We start from the raw sequence: 20,144 nt of genomic DNA on the forward strand, positions 1-20,144 counted from the left end.
TTTCAAGTCAATTTCAACTATGTTCAGTCTGTTCCACAGCCCTACACATGGAGAATGGTAAGTGAAGGTTGCAATCAGCTTACTTGGATTGTTGGAGATTTGGTGCAAAATTACCAATGATTTTCTACACCAAAGCCATGGGTGCATCACTACCGCGAAGCCATTGCTGTGCTACCATGAATCGGCAACTTGTGCTGTCAGCAAAAAGAACTGGGACATAAGGAGGACAAAGCTAAGTCCATTATGCATGAATTTTATGTACATAGTAGGCTAAAAGGCACCAGTTGGGCTGAAAAATCAAGCCCGTTGCTATATATTTTTAGCCATTATTGAGGTAGCTGGTCTGCAGGCATTAGCTAGTTAATTAGTTTGTCAGTCAGTAGAAATTCCACCTAATTCCCATGAAAACATATTGTGAGACTAGCTGGTTTTGGTGACTCATTTTAGAAAACATTCATGATCCCTACTATACAGTACTACCACACTGTATGACTTGATGAAATTGATAAACCAGTAAATCACTCTAATAGAACAGTCATAACACATCTATCAATTCTTTAATTATATGACCACACAAGTTAATGTGTTTCCTTCACCTGTTCATTTTTGGAGAAGGAATTACACAATCATTAAGCAGTGTAGTGATAGTAGATGTAAACTGACATGCTGTTGATACATTTATCACCATTTTGATGCACAAACTTATATTATTTACTTAGCACACCATTCCCTGCTATCAAATGTAGTTCACTATATGTCCTGCCTACTTAATTGTCCTAGAACGGCTTTGCCAATTGTTGAGAGGTTAAAATAATAATCAATCAATCAATCAATCAATATTGAAAATAAATTTAGCCTGTTCAACTGATCAATTTTGGGGAGTTGGTATACAGAAACACATAATTAACTTTGTACCACCTATACATGCAACAGAGCAGAATAGTCTAAAATGTCATTTCAGATTTAAAACTTCCTAGGACCACATGCATGCATACCTCCATAAAGTCGACAAGACCAATAACAACATGATCTGATCTTAAAGGACTTGTGGCCATCCAAAGGCATGCATAGTGTTTATTTCAAATCTTCAGGGGTGGTGGAATGGACTAAAAAGTAGGGGGCAACTTTGCATGGCAATGAAGCTTCTTGAAAGCACACAACAAGTATAATATTATATCAGTATACATAAGAGGAGCTATAGGGTCTGATGGTTTGATCATAGCAACTGAACATAATATCTCCTTCATTATATAAACTACACACTGCACATGTGACGTACAGAGTGTGACTATCTATGAAAGTAATAACTGTACGTGAGGAAATACCAGAATTTATTTTGTTAGTATATATATATAGCTATGTATCATAAATGATTCAAACACTAATCCCTCGGGAAGTTCTAAATGAACTTGTATACAAAGTGCAGCTTAATATTATTGCAGCTAATCATGTATACATACTTCAGTGTTAGGAAATGCTGCATGCATGGTCATGCTTTATAGCAAAGTAATCACCTGTTTGTAATCTAAGAAGGCAAGATAGTAAATGTAAGTATTCAGGGGCGGATCTAGGGGGTGGGCTTTTGGGGCTGAAGCCCCCCCTTCACTTTTAGGCTTTACTTGATCAATATACTAAGGATTATAATGAAATTTTGTCTTAGCATAATTATATGATCACTAATAATACAAATACTCATAAACCACCCACCTTATAAACATCTTTCCAAGGCATTATTAGTGGATTGCTAAAGGTTATGCAACAAGGACCCGGATTAGCATTAGAGGTATACAAGATCGAAATACTCTAATAGAACAGTCACCTAACTACTCTAATAGAACATTCAGTGTGAGCATAATAGTTGATTCTGTTATGGATTTTTTCCGAATCTGCCTGCGCCTATACATACAATGAAGTGCATTGGTCTGTTTAAAAGGCTTGTTCATCTACTTATGTAGTTATTACTGGTACCGGTGTGCTTAATTCAGGTACACAATTTCCATTGAAAATGCTCTCAGATTCAATCTTGTATCATTCAAATTTCGAAATTTTTCAGTTTCAACATTATCATGCATGCATGCAATTGTGATAGGGTGCATCATGTGCTTGGTTGTCTGAACCTACCCAAACCTTTCCATTAGCAAATGCTGCAGAGAGCCATATATATCTAAAGGCAGTACTGTATATAAATACCTAGACAGAAATATGTGGAAATGTCTCCAAATTGCAGTATTTTAGCATCTATTTCAATTTTTTCCTGGGGGGGGGCATGCCCCCAGACCCCCCTAATCCCAATATGCAAAGCACACCTCCACCCAAGAGATTAGTACCTTGAGTTAGCACCCCCTTTTATAAATCCTAGATCCACCCCTGGTATTATAGCTTTTATGAGACTTATTGTTACAACTACTATGCATGATGAAAAAATTAATGTAAACTGCATGCTGCTATACTACATTGTATTTTCAACAATGAAATTTTGAATAACAAATAAAATAACAACATGAATTTATGATTTAAGAAACTAATCAGGTTTACCTGCATGGCCTAATCTCAGATGCAGGGGGTTGGGGTTATCTACTGCTAGACACACAGTTCAATAATGCAAAAATATTTAATAAAACAGTTAGTCCATACATCTTATGAACCAACTTGGATATTGGTTATACACTATGTCTCTAACAGAGATAAAATGGTTAACAAATACCTTTGTTACCTCTATTACTCATGTTTCCTCTGTTATCCTTATAACCTTTGTTACTCATGTTACCTCTTTTACCCCATGTTACCTCTGTTACCGTTGTTAACCTTTCTTACATAATTATGTTACCTCTGTTATTATAGTTACCTTTCTCACTAATGTTACCTTTGTTAGCCATGTTACTTGTGTTACCCTTGTTACCCATGTTTCCTCTGTTACTTCAGTTACCCTAGCTATTTTCGTTACCCATGTTTTCTCGTCACAGTTCAAGTCGTCGTTATCAACTAAAATTGTGGGTGGTAGTCTATACTGAGTGGCACTGAACTATAGGGCCGAAAATTGTCACCATATTGCGACTTCAGGTTAAGTTAAGGGATCGCCTGTATCCATCATCCAACTCTTATTCCACGAATCCTGCTCGGAATCCTGCGAATCGATCTTCTTAAAAATGACTCTATTTAGTTCGAGTATAAAAGCGGGATCACATGACTCATGTACTTTGTGACTCCTTGGACGAGACTCACTAGGTTACAACTGCCACCAGTGGCAAGTATAATTTTAGAATGACTGCATCAGAATCTGTATTTGACTTCGAAGAAGATGATGATGTCCCAAAAGGCTATGTGGGTTGGGCGAATGATGTCAACAAAATGATACGATGGCAATTGTACCAGGCCAACGTGAGTGAAAACATGATAGATGGTCTCTATACATCTTTTATGAAGGGAATTAAAATACATTACTTGAAACTTGAAGCAAAGGGGTCGCTACACCACGCTTTCTTTTCAAGCAGTATAGCATTTAGCGAGTATTTTTCCCATGACTATTTCGATCCAAAAGCAACCAAGTCGGACCTGTCACTATGCCATTTGTTGAACTTTATTCCAAAAAATGACATAAGAAGCGTTTTTAAAGAAGAATCCGAGTGCAAGATTCGTGTACAACATCACGACCGTCTTTTACATAAATTTACCTATGCATATAAATCTTTTCTATCTGCCTCAATTGGAAAACAAGAGACTGGCCGTGACACTGAACAGAGGGATACAGATATGTTAATTAAATTGAGTCTGGCTTTTGGTCCTTGTACTGTTTCTACACTATGTGAAGTTGGTGTAGGTGTAGGGATTGAAGATCGGGGAAAGTACTTACCTCATGGTTACATTGATATATTAGTGTATGGGAGCAATGTTGAAAATGGCACTTGTGTGGCCATGAAGCTTCCATCAGGACTTAAGGATAACCTGAAACTAAGAAAATTGACTGCCACCTCAGCTAAAACAAGCATCACCTTTTCTAACAAAGGAAGTGAAAGACAAAGCATTGTGGAGCTCCTGGCCCTCTCCGAGGTGTTAAAAATATCAGCTGGAGACAAACAGTTTTTTGTTATCTTTAAAGCGTGCCAAGAGCGCTTTCAGGCCTATTTGTATTTTACTGCCATTGATCTCTTAATAAAAACGGACGAAATTCCTTTAATTAACAGTAATGGTTGCCCACATGTCATGGGATATTTCTCTTTTTTTCTGATGGTTAATCTACATGTGAACACCTGTTTTCCAGAACTCTTGAACTTTAGTGAAGCAATGAAAAGTGGATGGATGGCTGCATACCAAAGCTGTTCATACAAATACACAAGTTCCTTATGCCCACAAGTTATGCCAAAACAGTTGCATAAAAGAAGCTCAAATGAATTGGAGTTCCCATCCAATGTAAAGTATTCTAAAGTTACTGACTAAATCCTTGTTACTTTTTTAGTAAATGCCTGTATTTATGTGCAACTCACACTCTGCTTCATGTAACTATAAGTTACGAACTTGTACAGTGTACATTATATTATGACAAACTCAGCAATACTATTTCAATTTTCCAGTCAATCAATTTTCTAGACACTTGCATATACACGCATGCAACATGTGAGGCACATGGGTAAAGCATGTGTATTTATTATGGACGAGACTATTAACTATATAGCTACCTGTAACACACTTAAGATTAATACGGTTTTCAAACTTGCAGGTAACTGGTAATTGGTCCTTAGACATGGATGAATACATCTTTAGAATCCAAGCACATGTATGCACTATTTCTCGTACTAGCTAAGATTGCCTGGGCTTTTGTGTTGTCCGTAACATCACATGCAAGCAGTTGTGTCATGTATTTGTCATCAATTAATCCTTGTACGAAAATCACATTCGGCTGTAGTGTTGAACAATGTCAGTCAAATGCCCCACTATCCCCGTGGTTCTTCACTGGGGGATAAGTGGGGATTGGCAAAGAAAATGACCCCAAGTAGTGGGATTAGAACTTTCAGATGTTCAAATCCCCACCTATGACTATCCCTGCATTCATAGTAGTGGGGCAAAACATTGATAGGTGCACAAGGATGTAATTTTGTGACCAGGGCAATTTATGCAAACCTGTGTGTACACATTATCTTTGTGCAAGCATGTGTGACATAGTATTACAGTTACCATAGATGTAATCTTATAGGCCTCGGAGTAATAGATAATTATGTTAATCATAACTGCCTGGTGGATTGCTTGTCAATGAAATGTCTTTATAGGGATGTATGAAACAGTTTAGAATCTGTTTTTATCCCTCAGCCACCAAACTAGAGGTGAATTTTTCTGTGTTGTTAACTATGAAGTTGTTACACCCAAAGAAAGTAGCTGCATATCATCAATGAATATAACCACCACAAGGGTGGATGTTCTGATATTAGTACTAGCAGGAGCCCAAGGTGAAAAGGAGTGTTTAGCTAATAAAACACACTGTTTGCGAAAATTTGAACCTTATACAGAAAACCACCAATCACCACTAATGTATGGTGGTTAGTGATGTAGTATATGGTTTCTGGTAATAAATCGCTGTGAACCTTGCTGTAAAAAATGTAAAGGACCATTGCTGCTGGCTATCCTAATGCTGAACATTCCTGTAATGAAGACGAGGTTTCCAAAATGGGACATTTGAGAATACAGGGTAGCGCAAAGCACAAGAACTTCACTTTAGCTACTTACCGACTACACACTACCTTGGCTTCACTTTGGTAGCCCACGAAGCCTTGCTAATGCATAAATGAGATTTAATAGTATTATACTATCCATAAAAGGAGTTATGGTGAGTTGTAGGTGGCAATCAAAATTCACAAACAGTATAACCAGATGTTAAAGGTGGGGTCTATTCTACGGAACGGAACGGAATGATGGACTAAGCTACGGAACAGAACGCTTTCTCAAATTGAAACTTGCAACTTACCATTGCTGTACAAGTTATCGGTGGCACCATAGGCACTTCCAGCAGGTAATCAAACGCACCCCAAGAAAGATAAAACGGATTAAGGATTGATTGTGGGTTCTTGTTGGTTGTCATTAGTAATGAAGTACTAATTGTGGGAATAGTTTACTCAATGTGTTCATCTTCGGACGCATCAAGTAGGGAACTTAATGCATAACTTGTTTTTACTAGTATGTGAGTTGTTTTTGCTTACTTTGACTTTAGAATGTACATCTCTGGGGCCCATGCAGCCTTTCTAATTGGCATAAATCAGTATGTAGCTACACTACAAAGGAAACAAGTATGGTGACAAGCTGAATCAACTCAGTCTAAGCAGAATCTAAACAAATTTTTGTGCAGTGTTTGAGGAGCAAACATTCAGATACCTTGAGGAGCTAGGCTATAGTGTGTGAACATAAATGATTCATTAACAGAGTAGTGGACTAATGCCAGATATCTCAGCCTCAGTAGTGAGATGAATCCAGGATGGAGTCTATTTTACAGAGTGGAATGCTTTCTGAATCAAAACTTGCAACTTGGCTAGCTGCTATCATTACTGAAATTGCATTTTATCAGTGGAGCCTCCAGGAAAATGGAATATATAGGATAAAAAAAATATATTAATAGCTGTGTCATGCAGTGATTGTTCTACTACCTGATATATCAAGCAGGTCTCTTCAATTCATTTATTGCATGACCAAGGCAAGTTTTGTTACTACAATACAGTAGCTGATTGGATGTCAGTTGTTTCTGCTGATCTTGACAAGATAAATAGTTTAGAAGACCACTTAATTTCAGTTTCAGAGCATAATATCCATAGAGAAATTAACTAGAAAGTTACTGGTGACAGGAAAAGGCTAGATGATCATGACTTTATTCAGTCTAATAAACAGAATATATGGTTGATTGAGTGAGGTATCACTTTCAAAATGTTGAGATGACCAGCGATGAGATGTATGGATTCATCAAATTTTTGTTGCAGTTGGAGACACCAAAAGCAAACTGATTATATATTATTTTATTAATATTCATTCAGTTTATATTTTCTCAATTTTGAGCCTGTATACAATAATTAAATTTTTCTTAGTCAATAAAAATCCTAGAATAAGGTGGGAGAGAAAATTTATCTTTGTTTACCTATACTGTACAACTCAAAGGAAAATGAAGAAAACATAGACAAATCAATAAAATTAGTATGACTACAATAAGGTGAATTACAGATTTAAATACTTAGAGCCTTTAGATAATTATTGTTCCAAAGTAAAATTTTAGATGGAAAAAAACAAAAACTGGTGAGATCTTGGTTAATTAACGACAGTAGATGGAGATTAAAAGGGTGGTAACTTATTGTTCTTGAATATGTTGCAAAGTGGAGGTACAAATCAAAATGGGATATCAATTTTATTATGAAAATTTGTATACATAAATAATCTAGCATTACTGTATTCATTTGTTCTCCACTTAAATATGCAACAACATTGTCAGTACATTGGCAGTCTACCTTGAAATCTCAACTCTAGAGTAGATCCAACACAGAACAGCCCACACTGTAACAAATACATGTGATCCCACTGTAATTTCATGGACCACCTGGACTGGGAATCACTTGAAAATAGACGAACAAATTTAACCTGTTTTGTTTGAAGTGAAGCATGTGAAATGTTACACTTAAGAAATTCTAGGATTCTTAAGTGGTATGTAATTAATGTGAGTGTTCCATTTCAGGTCTGACTAGATACATTGAAATTACACACACATCTTGATCCAAATCACATTTGCCTGGTGGCTATGGGCATGGTTTCACATGTATAGAAGGCTTATAATTAAGATTTGGTTGCTCTTGGAGTTTTAGCATTTAGCCTGATTCAAGGCTAGCAGTCAGACACATCCTTGAATTTGTGCAACAGAAAAAAATTGAACACGGCATTAGTCCACTGCACCGGCTGTTAATAATTCCATGCATAAACTTCAGTGATGTTTGCAGAATATAGCCTCTTTGTGGTCTGCCAAAATATTTGTTCCTCACACACTGCACAGAATTCTTCAAGTTTTAATTCAGCTGGCTCTTTCCTGTTACCAGTGTCTTCCTGCTTGCTTTGTACACTGATTTATGACTTGAAAAGCTGGCCCAGACTGTTTTCTAAAGTCAAAATAAGCAAAACAGCTCACATAAAGTGCCCTTCTTGATATATCCATAGATGAACCATGGACGAACAGCTCATCCCACAATTACCACTTTGTTACTAATGACAACCAACAAGAACCTACAATCGATGCTTTAATTCTTTTTATCTTATGTTTAATCACCCACTGGAGGTACCACAGATAACTTGTAAGGGCAGTTTCAGCAATGGTAAGTTGCAAGCTTCAATTTGAGAAAGCGTTCCGTTCCGTGGTTTAGTCCATCATTCCGTTCCGTTCCGTTCCGTAGAATAGACCCCACTGATGTTAAATGCTCCTTTATGCCCTGCGGCGCTTATGGGCTCCTGGCACTAGTAGAGTGTTGCATTGAAAATGGGTAAAATTTTATGAGGTGAACACTCTTGGTATGGGGTTACTTGCAAAATTTGTTTACTAAACACATGTCAACACTAATTTTTATCCCAAATTTACACAACTATTCCCAAGTTGCTACTGTGCCATATTCACTGCCTGTGCATTACCATTTCTGTGAATAGCATGCACAATTTGTCATGTACACTGTACTAAGCATGTGTCAACACAAATTTTTTTCACTAATAATTGTCGCAATTACAGCTTAACACTTTATCACTGCTACCAGTAAAAATAGGTTGAGGCCTTTGTATGGGCAATTAATGAAACAGGTATCGTATTATCAGTCATATTAAAAGTCTTCAGCTATATACTAGCTATGTGTTATGTACTCTTGCCTTCATACTATATACAGCTAGCTAAATGATCACCTTGTATCTCAGTTTTATAAAATCATTATAGAGTTTCTAGCTACATAGTACCAAATAAACAAGTGACCAATGAAATTAATTTATGGCTTCTGTGGGGTGACATGAAGTCATGCATGTTTTCCAGAGCTCCAGTGTATTTTATTATTGAGCCTCTCTTTCTGTGCTTGTTACTCTGCCATATTGAACTGTATTTGAGGCTGTCATGTAGTTTTGTAATCTTTCAGAGCCACAGTTGGTACTTGCATACCACGAAGCATGACATAAATATGCAGCAGCAGAAATAATTGCTCACACATGCTAGGAGAGACATTTTAAAGGCTATACCTGAAAGGAACTCTACCGCAAATAATAGTACAAAGAATATATCAATGAAACTTAGACTATTAATCAATATTGACCTCAGTGTTATGCAACAATGAATAGTGGTTCTTGAAACTTCTGAAGTAATTGCCAGATCAAGGTATACTGGAACGACAGCCAATCAATTTAAGGCACCCACAGTAAAGCCATACAAGAGGCCTTAAAGTGAACTACATACTTTAGTCTTATTGAAAATTTGCTATTATCTAATTAACATATATTCCATGGCTTCAGATACAATGCCTAGAGCAGACTTGCCCAATCTTTTCACAAAGGTGGAAAGGGTAGGCTCTGAGAAATGAAATAGAAGGCATGTTTCACAGCTGTAATCTGATATTCTGTAACCTGTACTAAAACATCTCAGGCCATGCATTATGTCACCAGGCATCTCTGCCCTACTTGTTGGATTTTAAGTGCAATATCTGCAATTCAAACACACAAACAAATCATTTCATGTCTTAGGCTTCAACCCAAGAGTTCATAATATAAAGTCTTTATATTATGAACTTTTCAACTCTGTTGGCGAACTAGCTACTAGTAGCTATTAGCAATGTACATTAGAAGAGCTAGATGGTTGCCTTTGAACTATATTCACAGTTAACTTGCTAATCAGTATGAAGTCTAAACTTTAGGAGTGATAACTAAATAAATAAACTTTTGAGACAATTGTCTATCAACTGTTACACCTATATATCCAAGTGTAAAAATCAATAATAAATGTGTTGCCCATCTCACCTGTAAACCATCATTTATATGCAGTGCTTGTCATGAGGAGTCATGTGATCTCATATTGTAACCATGTTGACATTGCTGACTCTACATGCATTGACAGCACAATTGAGCAGCACAATTAATATATGCATGCATGGGTGAGTCACATGCTCCTCACAGAAAGATCACTTATTCATCACTGTGTATTTATATACAACAAACTGTAAGATCACTGAGTACCCACTGTTACCTCACATGCACCTTAATAAAGATCACCGAGACTCCACATGCTCCTTATCGAAAGATCTCTTATTCCTCACTCTGTACTCACATGCAACTTACCTTAAGATCAATAAGTACTCACTGTTACCTCACATGAACCATAAGAAATATCACTGAGACCCCACCGAGACATCACATGCTCCTCAACGAAAGATCATTTGCTCCTCAGCGAAAGATCACTATGTACTCACACGCAACTTACCATAAAATAACTCAGTAGTCACTGTTACCGCACATGAACCTAAGAAAGATCACCGAGACTTCACATGCTCCTCACCAAAGGATAACTTATTCCCCTCTGTGTACTAAACAATATATTTATACAGATGCATGTATGATACAGTACAAAAATATACATATGGGTTATTGTGGTTGTGATGGCATTGTAACAAGGGTAACAGAGGTAACATGGGAAATAAAGGTAACAGAGGTAACATGAGCAATGAAGGTAACAAAGGTAAAAGAGGTAACATGGTAAACGAAGATAATAAGGGTAAAAGAGGTAACAGAGAGAACATGGGCAATAAGGTAAACAGAGGTAACATGAGTAACAAAGGTAATCAGGGTAATAGAGGTAACATGGGTAACAAAGGTAACAAGGGTAACAATACTAACAAAGGTAATAAAAGTAGTAGAGGTAACATGAGTAACAGAAGTAACATGGGAAACAAAGGTAACAGAGGTACCATGAGTAATGAAGGTAATCAGGGTAATAGAGGTAACATGGGAAACAAAGGTAACAGAGGTAACATGAGTAAAGAGATAACATGAGTAAAGAGGTAACATGAGTAAAGAGGTAACATGGCTAACAAAGATAGAAAGCTAGGGTTCTCGTTTTACATGCATTTTTTTTACAAAACCATGCATCTCTATACAGCTACTTCTAGATAATCATTGTGCAATGGATGCCTGAATATTGTACCTACAGTATTTAACTTTTAAAACACTTTTTTCAAGTCTTTCACTCATTAAGTATAAAGGCCATAAATCTGAATGGTATATTAATGAAATAATGCATGTTATATGAGAGATATAGCTAAGTTCCAGGGGCAGATTTATAGAGGATCAAGCTCTAGAACCCCTCCCCCTTCCAAAATTATTTTGGTAGCTGTATTTGAGTATTATACTCTACCTATAGTTGAAGAATGTAGACAAATACATTTACCTACAGTGAATCTTATTATTCACAGCTTCTTGGGCCCTCTGATATATGTCCTCATCAGAATTGTTTCTGCCACAAATTGATAAAATGCACTGCGTTAAGGCTTTCCACTTGCCTAGCTTCAGTACTTTTAGCTACTGCATGCTTTATGCATGTAAGCACAGTTACAGCTTTGTGTATGTGTATACCTAGATACATCATGCATGTAGCTACATGCACCAAGAGTTTATTTGCATGCCTCTTTACAAATATTATAAACTCTTGGCTGTATATCTGTATAACTATATAATACATGAAATAATATATTTTGTTACTATTCCCAACAGTCTATAAGGGCCATATAGCATAGTTCAAACCATAATTACCTTTGCTATACTGTCACTGTTCACTAGCTCACAAGAAAGTTCTATGCATGGTATAGCCCACATAGTTCAATACTTTTACAACACCACACCCATAATCTGTTGATGAACACTATAACAATGGTTTTTGTAACAATTGGATAAGGAATGTGCTCAATCAGAACATTCTGAAATGTATTATAGTCATGGTCAGGTTCCAGGGGCGTACCGAGGGGGGTTTCCAGGGGTTTCAGGAAACCCCTTTGGATTTTACACACTACTTGAAACAATAAGAAATTGAAACTTCAGGTTTCCAGAATCTGGAATCTATCATGGAACAGGACACATTTTAAGCCTTTATCTTAGTTAAATAATAGTTTCTAACATGATAGCAACACTTATAGCATTGTTCTGAATTATGATTTTGGTGAAAGATCGAGATACTCTAATAGAGCAGTCAGGTAATACAAACTACTCTAATATAACAGTCACTTAACTGTAGTGGAAACCCCTTTTAAAAATTCCTGCGTACGCCCCTGGGTTCAGTCTGTATATACACGTGAAAACTGATTAGGGACGTGATGAAGTGCTGCATGTATAATCCAACTCGTCTTTATATGACTATATAACTATTGCTTGGTCCAGTATCCATGCATGCACGCTTATATCTCACTGCTCTTCATTTATTAGTAGCCACCAATGTAGTGCATGGGTGGCTTATAAGGCTATATATTCTACAAGTCTTTTTTGCAAGGGTCTTACTATTCCAGGACTTTATTGCTTGTTGTCAGTTTCTACATAGTTCACAATAACTTTCATACTAATGTGCAGTGCTGCGTACTATATTGCTGACTACTATATATACATGAGTAATATCAAGAATTGCACAGAGCTGCTAAAAGAAATTTAGGGGGCCCAGAGCAGTAAGTATAAAAGCTGGGGGCCCCCTACAACCAATAGTGCAACACATTCAGCATACGTAGTATATGTTCATGCTACTGGCTAGATGGACACCAAGTCAAACAGACACAACATGCCAGTTGAAGGTGATGCTACGAGCTGCAACATATTTGACACTCATTAGCCTCTACCAAATATATATACCATATTGCAAGACACTGGTAGGCCTTCAGGACTGTAACTTATTTTACTGCTAATATTATTATTATTGTTAATTAGCAAAGCCCACTAGGGGCAACACGCTAATGAGCATTACAATCACATATTATATTACTTACAGTGTTCTTAAATGTTTCAAGATCTATTGTGTCGATGTTAGGACTTTGAAGGGAGTTCCATTAAATAACTGTTCGAGGGAGGAAGGAGTATTTGTACACATCAACTCTTGTTTGCAATTGAGTTAGCTTGAGAGGATGTTGAGCACGGGTGGAGGACACTGGAGTTGGTGACGGTAAGCAATGATCAGGTATTGCTAGTAAGTTCCTGACAATCTTGAATAGGAACGTGAGTCTAGCAATTGTTCTTCTGTTTTGAAGTGTAGGCCATTCAAGACTGGTTAACATGTCTGTGATGCTATCATGATTTTGGTTAGATCTGTGCCAGGGTTTGTTCAAAACGAAACGAGCAGCGCAGTGTTGAATCATTTCTAGTTTACTAATACTAGTGTGATGATAGGGGTCCCAGATGGCTGAGCAGTATTCTAATGATGGTAAGAGCAATTGTTTGTAGACGTGTTCTTTAATTTCTGATGGTGCATTGTGGAGATTTCTTTTTAAGAATCCAAGGAGTCGATTTGCCTTGTTACAGATGTAATTGATGTGAGGATCCCATGATAGTTTGTGGTGGAGACGGATTCCAAGGTAATTGTGTTCTAATACTGTAGCCAGTGGAATGTCAGACATTTTGTATGTGAAAGTACTCTTGTTATGGTGTGTTGTTATCTGTAAAATTTTACATTTGGAGATGTTGAATTCCATCATCCAGTCAGTTGCCCATCTTGTTAGTAAGTTTAAATCATCTTGAAGTATTTTATGGTCTTGTGGTGTTTTAATGGTTTTGTAAACAAGGATATCATCTGCAAAAAGACGGATCTCACTTTGGATGTTGGCAATGATGTCATTGATATAAATCAAGAATAGAACTGGTCCAAGAACAGACCCTTGGGAAACACCAGATGTTACATCACAAATGGATGATTTAGAACCTTCTACTATAACTTGTTGTGTGCGACCATGAAGAAAGGATTCAAGCCAGTGTAATACATTCCCTCTTATTTCATACTGCCTTAGTTTGTAAAGGAGTCTTGAGTGAGATACTTTATCAGAAGCTTTAGAAAAATCTAGTATTGCAGCATCAACTTGTAAATTTGTGTCTATTTGTTTGGCAATGTCGTTGATGGTGATAAATAATTGTGACTCACAAGAGTGCTTAGACCTAAATCCGAACTGTCTGTCAGAAAGAATATTTTGATCTTCCAGTTGCTTCATTATTTGGCTATATATATATATATAATTGTATTCCTTAATTTGATATGCTGTCCTGTAAAGTATTAAATAAAAGTAAACATTATCATCTGTTGCTAACAGTGAATAGTTAAGAACATTCCATGCACTAGCTTTGCCTCTGCTAAACCATCTGCAGCTATGCAGTAGCTATACCACCTGAATGTAACGTAACGTAACTTGACATGATATAGTTATATATAGTTATCCCATGCCATGGAAGGAACTTGGAATGGAATGTACAGACCTCAAAATGAGGTCTCTAGTACATTTAAAAAAAACCTTCTAAAACAGTTATCTCAAACTGATATTCTTTTAGTGCAATTAGCAAAGTAACTAATAATCAGAATACCACATCTCGCTATACTGCATCCATACAATAATGTCTATAAAAGCATGTAAATCCATGCACGCATGCAGCATACAGCTGCATGGCAACAATCATCCAGATAAGGTGACTGCTCTATTTTGGCTCCGGCTGTCTTGAGGCATTTGTATTTATAGTATCCAGGGGCGGATCCAGAGTTAGAAAAGAGGGGGGCACCTTGCTGAAAAACAGTTGAAGACCAAAAAAAAAAAAAAAAAAAAAAAAGGTCACAACAATAATAGCTAGTGATCCTTTACCAAATATATCACATCTGTTATGTAAAATAAAATCCTATTTATAGCTTCATAGGTAAGCTACACTGCCTCATGAACATTGTGACTGCTTTATTAGAGTAATTGATTGCTCTATTAGAGTATCTCAATCTTGTATGCAATTTCTTGAAGGGGGGGGGGATTTGCCCCAAATGCCCCATCCTGGATCCACCATTGGTATCAGTGGACCTACCTGCATGGGGCATGCTGCCCTCCCTCGAGCCATGAAATTTTTGAGAATTAGACTCTCAAAAGTGGATCTTAGCAGTCATCAAAGTAGCTTTTTTAAAACTCCATTCAGAGTCAATGTAATAACTGTGAGTTAAGTAAGTAGCCGGAGCACACATGTTCAAGACTTCACAGTTAAACTCAATATCATAGTAAAGTACAGAATGAATTGGTACAAACATACAGGGTTATTTATACAAGTTACAAGGTAAAGTACAAAGTACAAAACTAACAAATAACATTTATTAACTACAACACTTTAACAATACTGAGACAGATGGTTAACCTATGGGAGACTAATACATGAATAGGTGAATAGATGCAACAGCCAAAATAAACAAGTCAATGCAATTATAGTATGAAATCACTACATTCCTCCCCCTTTAAGTACAAAAATCATTTTAAAAAAAATAATTATAAGGATAACTTAAATAGAATAAATGAGTCTGTTTGGTGGGCATGCAACTCTGGTGGACCTTCGCAATGTTGCTGGTAGTAACGCATTGTTAGGTGTAGTTGAAATGGGAATAACATCATCTAGAGTGTTGTCGCAGTCTGTAGGTTGAATCTCTACATCAACTGAATGTGGTCGGATGTGGTCAACCTGAAGGCGGATAATTCTGTTGTCAGATAACTTGACATTGTAAGTTCGTGGGCCTTGTGCCTTGATGATGATGCCGGGTAGCCATTTGTCCCCTTGACCAAAGTTTCGAGCAAATACAGCTTCATCTGAAAGAAAATGTCTTGGTTTAGTATGTTGATCGTACCTGTCTTTCTGAAACTGTTGCTTGTCTTGGACATGAGATGTTAAATCCGGAAGCAGTTGGTCTAAATGGGAACGTAGACATCTACCCATCAGTAATTGTGCTGGTGTTTGTCCAGTAGTGGTGTGTGGAGTAATTCTGTATTGAAATAGGAAACGAGAAAGTTTTGTTTCTAAGCATCCATCAGTGAGCTTCTTCAGTCCTTCTTTTAGTGTCTGCACTGCTCTTTCAGCTAACCCGTTTGAAGCTGGGTGGTAAGGTGCAGTTCTGATATGACGTATTCCATTCTTCTGTAAAAAGTCTTCGAACTCACTGCTGATAAAAACACTACCATTGTCAGAAACAACTGTCCTTGGTAGGCCATGGGTGGCAAACATACTTCTTAGTTTCTGTGTGGTGATAGCAGTAGTGGCAGAATTAACTATGCTCACCTCCATCCATTTGGAGTGTGCATCCACTACCACAAGGAACATCTTGCCTTGATATGGACCAGCATAATCAACGTGCAATCTGGACCAGGGCTGAACTGGCCATTCCCAACTCTGCATTGGTACTGCTGGGGGGTTCTTGTGTGTCTCTTGGCACTGTCTACAGTTCTTTACTTTGGCTTCCAGTTGCTCATCCATGCCAGGCCACCAAACATAGCTGCGAGCAAGGCTCTTCATTCTTGATATACCTGGGTGAGCAGTATGTAATTTGTCAATTACTTTCTGGCGTCCCTGTGGTGGTATCACAACACGTGTTCCCCACAAGATACAGCCATCTTGCACACTCGACTCATCTGTTCATCGTTGAAATGGTTTTAAGGCTTAGTCAGTGGAGAATTGCCATCCTTGTAATAGCATCTTCCTTACTTTTGAAAGTAGGGGATCTCGGTTAGTCCATGACTTGATCTGAGTAAAGTTGGTAGGTGAGGCCTGAAGGGACTCCATTAACAGAACAGTGTCTGCAGGTATAGGTGTCTCTTTTGGAAACTCGAGTAGGGGAAGTCTACTGAGAAGATCAGCACTGGCTTGGTCTTTGCCTGGTTTGCAATTTATGTCATAGTCATAAGCACTTAAAGTGAGAGCCCATCGTTGAATTCTTGCAGAAGCCATTGGGGTATGGCTCTTGATCTGCCAAACAAGTGCTGTAGGGGTTTGTGGTCAGAGAATATAGTAAATTTTCTTCCCAACAAGTAGTGGTGAAATCTCTTAATACCAAAGATAATTGCTAGGCCCTCCTTATCCTTGAGAATACTGTTTTTCAGCAGGGGACAGTGTCCTAGAAGCAAAAGCGACTGGATGCTCTGACCCATCACCTAGCTTGTGAGACAAAACAGCACCCACACCATAAGGTGAGGCATCACAAGAAAGCACAAGTGGTTTATGTGCATCAAAATGTACAAGTACCTGAGATGAGGTTAACAGTTTCTTTGCTTCTTTGAAAGCAGTTTGTTGTGGCATTCCCCACTGCCAAGTTGTGTTCTTGTGTAGAAGACTGTAAAGTGGAGCTAAAACAGAAGACAAATTGGGTAAAAATGTGCTGTAATAGTTAAACACTCCCAGGAAGGACTTCAGCTGGGAAACATTCTGCGGGGCAGGAGCTTCAACAATAGCTCTGACTTTTTCCTTTGTAGGATGTAGACCACTCTGGGAGATTTGGTGTCCCAAGTATTCCACCTGAGGAAGTAAAAACGCACACTTATCCTTCCTTAAATGCATACCTGCTTGCTCCAGGCGAGTCAAAACTTTGTGTAAATTGTTCAAATGTTCTGTTTCAGTGGCTCCCGTTATTAAAATATCATCCAAAAAAATGCAGACCTTTGGTATCCCTTGAAGTAAGTTTTCCATTGTCCTTTGGAAAATAGAAGGAGCTGAGGCTACTCCAAAAGGAAGTCTGGTGTACTGGTAGAGCCCTTTCTGTGTGTTTATGGTCACATACTTCCTTGAATCTTCATCCAAGGGTAGTTGTAGGTAGGCCTGAGCCAGATCGAGCTTTGAAAAGTATTTCCCACCAGACAATGATGTGAACAAATCATCTATACGTGGTAGTGGATAAGTGTCAAGTTTGGCAACTGAATTCACTGTCAATTTGTAGTCACCACAAATACGGACACTACCATCTGGCTTCAGGACTGGCACAATTGGGGCTGCCCAGTCAGAAAATTGTACTAGCTCAATGATGCCTTGTTTATGGAGGCATTCCAGTTCCTCCTCAACCTTCTCTCTCATGGCATAGGGTAATGATCGTGGTCTGTAGAATTTGGGTCTAGCCTGTGGATCAACATGAAGTTTAGCAGTGACCCCTCTCACCATTCCCAATGTTGAACTGAACACAGTCTTGTGCTTATCCAGAAGGTCTTGTAAGGTAATGGTTGGTTGCTGAGTGTGGTACAATTCTGCCCAGTTCAAACGGATCTTACTCAACCAATCACGGCCCAAAAGACTAGGGCCATCTCCTGCAACCACTAGTAGCTGCAGGTTGTGATTCTGCTCCTGAAAAGATACATCAACATTAGCAACACCCAGTACCTCAATGTTTTCCCCAGTGTAAGTTCTGAGTTTGTTGTTGGCGGACTGAAGGGGTGGGGCTGCTTGAGCTTCCCATAATTTGTCGAAAGTGCTCTTGCCTATTAGAGTTAATGAGGCTCCTGTGTCTACTTCCATCGGTAGCTCGGCCCCATTAATCTGCACTGTAACAAAATACGGTTTAGAAGGAGAGCTAGAAACATTAAATAAAGTGTATGTGGAAGCGTCAGTGTCATTCTCCGCTGTCTCTGTAGCTACCACTGAATGGGTTTTCTGGGAATAAACTCTTTTAGTTTTCTTCCTTTGGTGTGGAGGTCTGCCTGTGTCTGCCTTCTTGTTGCGGCAAACATGTGCTAAGTGTCCTTTCTTTTTACACAAATGGCACTCAGTATCTCTGAACTGGCACTCTGTTGCAAGATGTGGTCCTCCGCATCGGTAGCACTCTACCACTTGTGTGCGTGACACATTACCTTTAGATTGGGGTGGGGCTTTGGAGTAAGTTTTTACTGGTGGTCGAACAGCATTCACTGCAGGGAGCTGAGTCTTTTGCAAGTCCTTTGAATTGTGATCTGCTGACTCCATGGCAATTGAAATCTCCACCGCTTTGTCCATGGTCAAGTTGGGCTCTGCAAGTAATCGTCGTTGTATGCGGCCATATACATACTACAGATGATAGTCGTTTCTTACAGGAGGATTTGTTACGAATTGAAGAGTGGGCTAATAAATGGAGGATGACATTTAACACAGATAAATGTGAAGTATTACAAGTTACTTTAAGTAATCCAAAACCCACAAGTTATTTCCTGTACAATAATCAACTAAGAATGGTTAGTCATGCAAAATACCTTGGTGTGATATTGGACTCTAAGATGAACTTTAACAAACATATTACCACTATTTGCAGAAAAGCTAATAGTGTATTGGCGCTTCTTAAGCGTAATCTATATCATTGTAATTCTCAAATACGAAGCCAAGCCTATTTCTTGTATGTGAGACCAATACTAGAATACGCATCAATAGTTTGGGCACCATATACTAAGACTAACATTGAGAAGCTTGAAAGTGTTCAGCGACGTGCTGCCAGATTTGTGGTGTCTGATTATGATTTTTCAAGTAGTGTTACCAGTATCCTGAATGAGCTTAAATGGTGTAGCTTGGAGGTTAGAAGACAAGTAAGTAGACTGATGATGTTTTATAAGATATTGCAAGGTTCTGTCGCACTAGAACTACCCTATGAGATATCTCTCATCGACACTGTTACTAGAGGGCACAATAGAAGATATCAAACACCTTTTTCAAGAATTGATATACACAAATTCAGTTTCTTCCCAGCTACTGTCAGATTGTGGAATAGTTCACCTGACTCAGTTGTTAATTTGGATTCCTTTGAGGCATTCCGTAGATCTGCTACTGATTTCTTAAGCAATTATAATTTATAATTCTTTTTATACTTAATTAACTACTTAACTTAACTACATACTATATTGCACGTATACTCTTTCAGAGTCCTGCAATTATTATTAAGGTTAATAGCTTAACCGTGGTTAGCACTGAAAGAATCACGCACGCCCCGTACATGGTTATTAGTCGCGTGATAAAAAAGGCGCCATTTCTGGAACGTGATTGAACGTGTCAACGTGCGTGAAAGTGTGAAATGGAAGACAGCGATATTCCAACCTTCAGTGGAAACACTATGACCTCTGTCATAGCAACGTCGACTTCTACTCCGACAACAACGGTGGCGACAGTCAGCTTAAGGCCAGAGGATGTACAAGCAATTGTTACTGGTT

General features: G+C 38.1%; 1 protein-coding gene across 1 annotated transcript; it reads left to right on the forward strand.

Annotated features, from left to right (window-relative positions):
• Nucleotides 1–19,178: 19,178 nt before the first annotated feature.
• Nucleotides 19,179–19,793, forward strand: LOC136236745 (uncharacterized protein B0403.1-like). The gene has a single exon (XM_066026988.1). The coding sequence runs from the start codon at nucleotides 19,179–19,181 to the stop codon at nucleotides 19,791–19,793; it is 615 nt and encodes a 204-aa protein (XP_065883060.1).
• The last annotated feature ends 351 nt before the right edge of the window (nucleotides 19,794–20,144 follow it).

The sequence above is a fragment of the Dysidea avara genome, chromosome 10 (assembly GCF_963678975.1).
Source record: "Dysidea avara chromosome 10, odDysAvar1.4, whole genome shotgun sequence".
Taxonomy (NCBI): Eukaryota; Metazoa; Porifera; class Demospongiae; order Dictyoceratida; family Dysideidae; genus Dysidea; species Dysidea avara.

Excerpts from the sequence above, each read along its gene's own strand:
- LOC136236745 (XM_066026988.1), top strand. The coding sequence starts at position 19,179 with ATGGTTAGTCATGCAAAATACCTTGGTGTGATATTGGACTCTAAGATG.